Source organism: Sylvia atricapilla, chromosome 28 (genome assembly GCF_009819655.1).
Source record: "Sylvia atricapilla isolate bSylAtr1 chromosome 28, bSylAtr1.pri, whole genome shotgun sequence".
Classification (NCBI taxonomy): domain Eukaryota; kingdom Metazoa; phylum Chordata; class Aves; order Passeriformes; family Sylviidae; genus Sylvia; species Sylvia atricapilla.
Genome location: NC_089167.1, coordinates 111,061 through 121,099, shown reverse-complemented (window position 1 = coordinate 121,099; position 10,039 = coordinate 111,061). Strand labels below are relative to the sequence as shown.

At 56.7% G+C, this 10,039-nt stretch overlaps 1 protein-coding gene across 1 annotated transcript in view; it reads right to left on the bottom strand.

The window, feature by feature from the left end:
• Positions 1-885: 885 nt before the first annotated feature.
• Positions 886-10,039, bottom strand: part of NUDCD3 (NudC domain containing 3) — a 28,369-nt gene continuing 19,215 nt past the window's right edge. The window contains exons 4-6 of the mRNA XM_066337162.1: positions 8,663-8,806; positions 2,528-2,716; positions 886-1,953 (exon numbers count right to left, since the gene is read on the bottom strand). Of these exons, the coding sequence (XP_066193259.1) occupies positions 1,843-1,953; positions 2,528-2,716; positions 8,663-8,806 (444 nt within the window). The 3' untranslated portion in view covers positions 886-1,842. The remainder of the gene's footprint in view (positions 1,954-2,527; positions 2,717-8,662; positions 8,807-10,039) is intronic.

Sequence of the window (10,039 nt, the reverse complement as noted above, 5' to 3'; positions counted from 1 at the left end):
AGCAAAACACCCGGGAGAGGTCAAGGCAGGACAAAATCACCCCCCAGCTTCCCCCAAGGGCACCTTGAAGTCCCCCAATGTCAGCAGCATAATGCGGGGGTGGGTTTTGGTGCGCCGGACACACAAAAGGCCACCCTCGAGGCCACTAGTAGCCCCAGGGCCTGGGGACAGCGGGGTGTCCCCCCCATTCGGAGAGGTGGGTGGGAGTGGGAGCGGGGGTTGGCCCCCCCATGGCGCGGGTGGGCGGCGGGCGGCTGGCGCTGCTGTTGCCATGGGGACCGTGGGCGGCCGGGGAGGCCGCGGGCCCGGTGCGCATCAGCACCGGGAGATGTCGGCACACTTGGTGGAGGGGTAGAGGGGGAGAGTGGTGGGTGACACCTCCGGGGTGGTATCCCCAAAGCGTCCACGATATGAAACCTAGCCAGCTTTGGGGATCCCGTATCTACCCCCCTGCCCAAGGACAGAAAAATCCAGCATCTCTCCCCAGGGGTCGCATATCACACCCCATGGACCCCAAAATCCAGCCCCCTTGAGATCCCACATTCCAGCATCCCATGGTTTTATGGGTTACTTATGGGCACACAAGTAACCCATAAAACCAGCCCTCCTTGGGGTATCTTATATCTAGACCCTTCCAGGGATCTCAAAATTCACTCCCTCCACCCCCAGAAATCCTATATCCATACTCTGAAGGACCCTCAAATTCCACTCTCCCCAGGAATCCCATATCCACCCCAACACCCACTCCAATGTCTGGAGCCCCTGCTGGCTGACAGACACCCCAGGCATCCTGCTTGAGTGTCTCCTTGTCCCATAAGCAAGGTGATGGTGGAGAATTGGGCACACTCATCTCCCCAGAGGTGGCACTGAATCACTCACAGGCCCCATGGTGAGACGTGTTTATTGCAAACTGAGGGCGGGGGGGTGGGGAGCTGGACAAGGCGCTGGGGACCCCCAGGCCACACACCACAGGGTGGAGGGCTGGGTGGGAAGCTGTGAGAGTAAGGCTGGGCCTAGGTGGGGCCTACTCTCCAAGAAGTCCCCACTCTCAGACCCCCCAAGTACCATGCCAGGGAAACCCATATGTTTCTGAGGCTCCCACCCAGCTGCCGGCTATGAGGGGTGGGCCTGTAGCCCCCTACAAACACCAGTGCTGTGGGGAGCACCCCCACTGCTCCCAGATGAAGGGGGAGCAAGCCCTAGGGGATTGCTGTGGTCGCTGCCCACTCCCGGGTATCCCGACAACCCTCCAGTGAGGAGATGAAGGAGGGGGAAACCAGGAGGAAGCCTCCCCCAGGGCTGGGTAGAGGGCAGGTGCAGCACAGCCTCCTTGGGGTACCCTGGAGAGGGGTTGGTGAGAGGATGTGGGGCTGCCAGGAGGGCAGGGTGCTGGCAGAGGCAGGCAGAGGCAGGCTTCCCCATCCCCACTGCCCATACCCAGCACCCATCTCCACCTGTGAGGACAAAAGTTGCCCACTGCCAGGGCAGGGAGGGCCCCACATCCCCAGAAACCCCAAAAGCTGTATCCTCACCAAAATAATAATTATGTCACCCAATGTGACCCAACGCACTCCCTCCCTCCAGAAAAACATGGAGCGTCGGCAGCACAAGGTGAGGGGCAGGGAGGGGAAGGGAGGAGAGGGGTCCTGGTGCCCAGGCTACCGTGGTGACAGGATGTAAATCTGCCCACTTCCTCAGGCTTCCCGACACAGCATGGATGGGTGCCGGCAGCGTGGATGAGCGAGTCCCGGGCACTGGCGCTGGGTGCGAGGGTCCTGGTGAGCATCCGGGAGCGGGGAGGTCTCCTCTCCCTGCTTTATTTTTCAGTTGTTTTTGCCACTGTCAAAACTGGACGGCACCGGGGGAGATGTTGAACATAGAGGGGTCGAATTTCTGGCCGCGGAATGGCGAGCCCTCGGTGTCCCAGCCCTTCTTTAACATCTCATGCACCTTCTGCAAAGAGGTCACAGGCTTCTGTCAGCCTGGGGTGACGCCATGCTGTTCCCCACACCCCTTCCTCTCTCCTGTCGCTCATCCCACAGGTGCTGGGGTTGCGTGGCCACCTGACCCATGGGAAGGGCTGTGGAAAGCAGTCCCCCTCCTCCCTGGCTGGCAGTAGTGATTGCCGAGGGCACACAGCACTTCTGTGCTCCCCCTCGCTGCCTGGGAAAGGGCAGACAGCACCCAGAGCGGCACCAGGCAGCTCCTGGGTCAGGCTGAGCTCAGACCCATGTGGATCCAGCCCTGAGCAGGGCCAGCATGGGAGAGAGGCACAGGGATGCGGGGCCCATCCCTGGTACGGGGCTCTGGGCTTACAGGCACTTGCCAAGGTGGAAAGACAGCAGTGCATGGCAAAAGATCGATGAGCAGAACCTCACACCCCTCAAATGTTAATGTGAGGGGACACTGTGAAGAGGGGCTCTGAGAGACAGCAGAGCTATGGGGCCCCTTTTCTTTGGGATGGGACTCTTGAAGGGCAGGTGGGAGAGCCAGGCTGGGGCAGTGGCACAGGGTAGCCAGCACCTACCAGCTCATGACTCTGGGGCTTGCCCTGCAGCTTCTGGTGGTAGTCAAAGGTGAGGCGGTCAAGCACAGCATGCTCCTCCTCGTCCACTGTGGCCATGGAGCGTTCCTTGTTGATCTTGTCAATGTCGATCTGCTCCTCACCCTCTAGGATGGCATTCCACCAGTACTCATCCCCCTTGTTCAGGTTGATCTGCGGACAAGGCGTGGGTCAGCGAATGGGGAGAGGAGCCCCTCTCATGTCCAGATTGTGGTACCCCTGCCCACCTCACAGCTCCATGGCAGTGACGACAGCAGCATGGGGCTTGCCCATGAGTGGAAGTCAAGCTCATACTGATCCAGCCTCACAGCTGGCAGAAGGGGAGGGATGCTTGTGCCTCCCTCCTTCAGCAGCCAAAAGCTTTGCACAACCCTGCTGTGGGCCGCTACAGCCCCAGCTCAGGCCCTAGGGATGAAACCTCAGCCCACACTACGGCTCAAAGTCAGGACCAGTGTCTCCCAGTGGTGCCTGCCTAGGGTTGACTGTGGCTTGGGGCCGCACGGCTGACACAGCAGCAGTGATAGAGCCCAGGACTGTCAGATGGGGAGGCTCTGTCTGGTGGAGTGTGGGGCCAGGGCTCCAGTGCAGCCATCTTGCCTTTCCCCAACCTAGAAGGGAACCTAGGCCTCAGCTCCCCTGGCACTGGCTTGGTGGGCAGCAGCATGGGTGGCAAAGGAGGCAAGGGTATCACCTGCTGCTCTGTGCCACCCCTGCTGACTGCCAGCACCTGCTTCCCATGGCACCACAGCTCAGCAGCAGCCCTGGAGGGATGGACAAGGAGAGGAGATAATCTCCTTGCTCCAGCCAACATCCTCACTGGGAAAAGCCACTGGCTGTAGTCATAGGCATCCCTGATGGCAGTGCCTTGAACACAGCTGGCTGTCCACTGGGGCTGTGCTGGGGTCAGCATGGGGCATCCTGCAACGGGAACTCCAACTTGCTTTTAGTTTTTCCAGGAAGAGTGGGCTGCTTCCTCCCATGTATTTTAGCACTAATCCCAGCAGCAGGGCAGATTTATGGCATTCATTGGCCTCTGCAAAATCATCAATAAAGGCAGACAATACAATTTGCTCAAACCTCCCTGGAAGCTCAGTAGCTCCAGAGGAGAAAAGATGGACAGCCACTCCTGTTACAGAGCCAAGCTTCTCTGTGGTGTGAAGAAAAGGAACCAATTAATACAGGAGGGGGTGGCTGGGGTTTTAATCCTTCTAGGAGAGCAGAGCCAGTAAAATATTCCAGCTTGGGGAAGGCGTTAGTTTTTCCAGCTAGACAGGCATGCTTGTTCTCTTTTTAATTGCACAGTTCTACTTTGGAGGGGAAGGACAGCCACCGAGGGTTTGCCCCTGGGCTCCCCAACCCTGGGTGGGCAGGTGGGGGAATGGTAGTGCCCCCAGAATGTCACCCTGGGACAGAAAACAAAGTGGAGGGGCAGCAGCCCCGACTGTCTCACACTTGCAGCAGGAGCAGCCTTCAGGCTCCTCAGGTTTGGAACATGAGGGATGTCCCCACGGTGCTGCTAGCAAGGTGTGAGCTTTCCTAGAGAGGGCTCCAGCACAAGCCATGCTCCCATGGCACTGCTGTGAAGCATGCTTGGCGTGGTATATCCCAAACCAGGGCCAGTCTGCTGGCAGAGGGGTGGACAAGTGTTGGAGCAGTTCAGGCATCCCCCCAACTCCATCTCTGCTCCACTTCAGAGCAACAGGGCCGTGGAAAACCCACCCCGGAGCCTCTGGAATGGAAACCCATCCTCCCTCCCTTCCCTAACAAACCCCTTTCCTTCACTGCCACCCTGCCACCATCTGCACACCTCTGCAACCTGGGGTGACCTGTTCATCTCTCTGTATTCCAGGGGGAAAGCTGTCAAAGTGACACTCGCTCCCAAGTGAGCCCATTTCCAAAGTGAAATGCCCTTGGGCCAGGGCAAAGACCACTATATTCACATGAGTTTGTGGTTTTGTGGTTCAAGGCGGTGCTGGAGGACTTGCTACAGACAGATCCCACCTCCAGGATGGGGGACACAGACATAGGCCATTTTCCTGGACAGTTTCTGCCAATGTCCTCTCTATATACAGCCCCTGCCTGGCTGAGTGTCTGTGTTATGAGAGCCAGTGGTGATGGAGATGCAGCTGGTTACCCCCACAAGCACTTTGGGTGCCCAAAGGTGGAGCAAGGGAGAGCTGAGAGGCCATGGCAGGTTTCTGGGTGATTCCCCACACACGCCAGTTCTCCCCCACCCGCTTGCCCATGAAAGAGGCTCTGGCACTCAGCTGACAGGCCCCCCTGAGGCTGTGGGCACTGCTGGGGAGAGCTCCAGAAACTGGGGGGCTCCAGGAGGGAGCATGGCTTCTTCCATGAGAACAAACACTAACCTGATTATGTTTCTCACTTCAAGACAAGGAACAGATCTGCCTGTCCATTTGACACTGATGCTCAGTTTTCCAGCCAACAGCTCTGGCTGGCCCCCCAGGGCCCCAGACATGCTGAGAGTCACTGAGGAAGGATGAGGTTCCTGTAGTGTGCCTGTGCCTGCAGCCAGATTTCAGCTCTGTCTGAATGGGTCCCAATTGAGTAAAAGCCCAGCTGAGTCTTTTGCGGTGCAAAAGGAGGCAGACAAAGCCTCTGCAACAGTGGCCTGAGGAGAGAGGGGCTTGCAGGAGGCATACCCCAATGCTGTTTCTGAGGCTGGCAGTGTCCTCATGCCGAAGCAGTTACTTCCCACAGCCAGTGTCCAAGATATGAACTCTCGGCCATGTCGGGATGGGCTGTTCCCTGGAAAAGCACCAGGGCAATGCTGGATTGCAAGGAGGACTGCTGCAGGAACAATGGGACACTCAGCAGGAAAGACCCTCTAGCAGGTGACAAGCGTCACTGGTATGGACATGGTGTCATGTCCCATCTCCACCCCCTACTGGGAAGGTCACAACCCCTCACTGTTGGTGCTGGGCTTTGCGGTAGCACAAGGTTTCCTCTCTGATGCCAAATACCTTATTAAACCTTGAGAGATGCTGCCAAGGGGTGTAAGTAGGTCTTGGGAAGACAACCTCCACCTGCCTGCTTTCCTGTTGGAACCACAGCAGCCAGTCACCTCAGAAATCACTGGAGGTGTTTAGGGGGACAGAGGAGACAGCAACGCCATTTTCAGCAGTACGGGGAGGGCACAGCTGAGTACCACCGAATTGTCTCCCCTCAGCCTCATGGCTCACAGGATGACAAGCCAAGACTGTACTAAATGTTCAAGGCAGGACTTGCTGACAGAAGCCTAAGCATGGAAAACAAAGGCTGAGAGGAAGAGAAAAAGGAATGGGAGAAAAACCCTCCACAATGAAAATAATACCAAAAGGAGTTGTGCACAACACTCAGTGGGGATTGCTAAAAACAGCAAGGTTATTTTAATCTCACTTTCAACAAGCAAGCGGGTGTGACGAAGAAGTGAGAGCACAGGGATGACACCCAGGACCAGAGTACGGTGCGGCACACCACAGGCAGGGGCACAATCCTGGGACAAAATCCTAAGCAGGAGGTATGGACAGGCCCCCACCCCACGTCAGCAGAGCACTCCACTGCGGAACAATGCCAGCTGGATTCTGCTGCCATGCACACGGCTGTGCCAAAGGATGATATGAGAAACACGTTGGTGTTCAGCTGGGCTCCAGCTGGGAGAGCTCCATGGAGCAGGAGGGGAAGGCAGAGTGGTCTCTGAATGCTGGTAAGGGGAGTTCTGGGGCAGCTGGAGTGCGAGTGACATAATGAAGAGGATACCTGAATAAGAACACCAGGCAGGATGGGGGAAGCAGAACTAGGATGGGTTGTCAGGCAAAATAATCTTCCCAGGATAAGAGCTGGAGGAGACGGGAATCGGCTCATGGTGTGCCCGTGAATGGCATCCCAGAAGGGAGCTGGGGGGAGGCTGAGGACAGCGAAAAAGCTGTTACAGAAGCCTCCTGAAGAATCTTGATGATCCCTGATATATTCTGCAAGAGGACATGGGACTCAATAGCCTCTCTGCACAGAACTGAGACCTTTTCAGATAGATAGGACCAAGCAAGAGAGATTCCACCTCCTCAGTGCCCAGACCGACTTCTGCTGCAGGGATCACCTCAATTCATGGACCATGAACATACAGCATGGATAGGGCCACCAAGGTGCCCCAAGCAGTCCCCAAGGCAGGCAGGCTCTCCTTGGACAGCCCCAGCGCTGACACTGGGTGAGCTCGGTTTTGGCTACATCCACACCCTGCCAGGGAACACCATCCCTGTGTCCCACAGGGAAGCCAGGCGGCACCTTGCAGCACCTTGCAGGAGGGAGACAGCCCAACTGCTGCATTTGGAGCTTACACAGTGTGATACACAAACTGGGGCACAGAAAGGGTCCATATGCCCTATAAGCTCCAAAAAACTCCCATGGCCCTATCCAGGAACTGAATGAAGCAATGCATTCCCACATGGGTGGGTGTCCCCTGATGAATGAATAGGGAGGAGGCACAAACCACTCCTGGCTACTCAGCGCATGGAAAAAGGAGATGCTCTTGGGCGAGAATTACTCACTCTGCTCCAGTTACCTTACAATTCTTCAAGCAAGATCTCATCCCACCATCAATATGTTTGCAGCCAGCTGGAGATCCTCATAAGCCTGGGCTCATGCTATTTGAGGCAAGACACAGCTCTCGGGTTGGGGGTCATGGGCCCACTCCACTCCCCACACTGCCCATGGCCACTCCAGGAGGCAAGAGTCTCGCTCCACCCGCGCCATTCCCAGCCTCTGACAAGTACTAAAGAGACACTGCCTCCCTTGCTGATGCTGCAAACACCTACCTGGGACTTCCAGACTTCCATCCACACTGTGTGGAGCAGGCACCCATTGGGCCACATCCTCTTCAATGGGTTTATGCCTTTCCAGCATCTTTTCTTTGTCCCAGGTAAGCTAATTTTCAAGATGTTTGTATTTCCAAAATGCAGGTTAAGAATGCTACTACCACATCCCTTCAATGGCCTAGCAGCATTGAAGAAGCTCTTCTCCCTTGCAGAGACCTCACTCACTCTTTTGGCACCAGCCTGTCACCAGAGGTACATCCCCGCAGATCAGCAGTGGTCGAGTGGCACTGTGCAGCCTAACTCTGGCAGCACATTCCCACTCCATTTTCCACTGTGAGGGCTTGGATTTGGGTGCCATCTGCTGCCACCTTCGTGCCACAGGGAGAAAGGCTTGGATCCAGCTCCCTCCCTCCCAGGGACAGCACGTGTCCCCTCCGGGGTCTCACAACAGCCTTGGGACTCCTGAAACTCTCCTGGAAAAGCCCCTGGGTGGAAAAGGATAGGGCAAAGATGGTCATAGGTAGCAAAATCCTGTTCCTAGCACAATCCTGGCCCCCAAACCGGCATATAAACTTTGGAAACTGTTTTGACACTCAAGATCCCAGGGTGATGGGCAGAACTCCTGCAACAACTCCAGCTGTGAACACAGGTGAACTCACACCCTCAGCCTGAACATCTGGAGCACATCAGAAATGAGGCTTGTGGCTGGGACCCCACCAGTAATACACAGCTGGGCACCAGCAGCCCTGAGACTGCCTTGACAGTGATGATTTGGGACAACAGGCACACAGCAAACCACAGGCCTGCTGCAGAGGAGCCACAGCGTCCACATCAAACAGGGCAAGTAGGAATCCCATGACAGGACAGAAAGGAACTGTGAGGAACAGGCACCTGCCAAGATGCTCGGGACGGAGTGGGGCCAGAAGAGTTGGAAGGCAGAGTCAGCAAGGCCAAGGTGTGCAGGACCAGCACTGTGGTGCAGGGCTCCATGCTGGGATTGGGGACAGTGACTACTCCTAAGCCATGACTGTGCTACACCCCCTCAGCTGGAGCTGGGGATCCCTTTGCCCAGCCTGATAGTCACGCTGCCCAGCTGGCACCCTGATAGGCAACTCAGGAGTAGGAGGCAAGGTACAGCACACAGGCAAGGGCAGCATGAACCACACGATGGACAGGCAAAGCCAGACACATCCAGAGCTGGCTCAAACTTCCACCTGCTCCAGGTTCCTAGGTCAAATGTGGCAGAGCTGTGAGCCAAGGAGACACAGCTAGCGTAGGCCACCCTTACCAAAATGCACTTCCCAGGCTCCAGGCTCCACAGGGAACTCTCTGTGTTGATCTTGTGGATGAGTTTCCCTTCCATGAGGACGTGTTGGCTGCTTCCCTCCAACACAGCTACACGAATTGCACCACTGCTGATATCCACAGACACCTGGAAACAAAGAGAGAGACAGTAATCCGGAAGGCTCCTGCTTGCCACCTCACTGTGCAAACTGGGGTTTGGGGTCAAGTGCACTTGCAGGGGATGAGAGAGAGAAGAGCTTCTAGCCCTGCCTGTAGCAGCAGAGTGGGAATCCCACTGTTCTCTCACAGCAAACGACGACATTTTGGAGGAGAGAGGAAAACTCTTCATGGACGGAAAAGCAGTACAGCCCAGCAATCAGAAGGACCCTTGACGGATTCAAGGCAGCAGGTTCTACCCCAGAGGAAACTGCCTCAGTTTCCCCTCAAAGAAGACCAGTAACGCTACAGGCCTTCAAACAGCATTCAAAGGTTGGGCACCTACTTGCTGTGAGCGACCTTTCAGGGGTGTGCCTGTCCATTGCTATGACAAGCTGGGCATGAGTGTGTGTCACCCTGATAGATAAGCAGGGGCCATTTGAGGGTTCCTATACTAGGGCTGCAGCACATCATCCCCTCTTTGCTGCACCATGCTGAAAGCATGTTCCTTGGCTCTGCTTCTGCTGCTGGAGCCAGCACTGGGCTCAGCCCAGGCCTCCCATCGGGTGTGTGAGGAGGGGCCGCGTGCAGGAGGAATGCTGCAGCATGCTTTCCCGGCTCCCTGCTACAGGGGCAGCTCCGACCCCAGGAACGGGGCCAGTTCCCGCCCACAGCAGCCATATGGGGAACCCTGCTCCGACCTGCCAAGCAGGTGACATGGCTGTCCCCTGGGGAGACAGAGGCAGGCTCTGAGAGGCACGCAGTACCCTTGGTCTCCGTAGAGACCATATGTTCTCTCTTGTCCCCTTAAGCCCTGAGGTGCCACCAGCAGAGACCATGCCGAGCCAGGGGATGCAGGGAAGACCTGGCTGGGAAGAGGTAGGATCATGGCCCCCAGTGCTGGCCCGAGAGGAGGGGACTGCAGTGAGATTTGCCTGCATTCTCTCCCAGAGTTCCCCCAGATCTTCCTCCTGCTCTGCAGATCTCATTTGAAATGTTATTACATTATCCATTACCTAGGAGACTTCCAGCAGCTCACTAGCTCCACACAGGCAGAAGACAGGCAGAGCTGCTCCAGCCAGGGAGGGCACCGCGGCTGTGTCTGACTGATGTCACCCGGGTACAGCCCCCAAACCTGCTGTGTGCTCTGGCAGGAGCAGAGGAGGCCCAGCACACACAGCACAGGGTGACATGGGACTGAGCTCCAGCGTGATGGCTGGGAGCA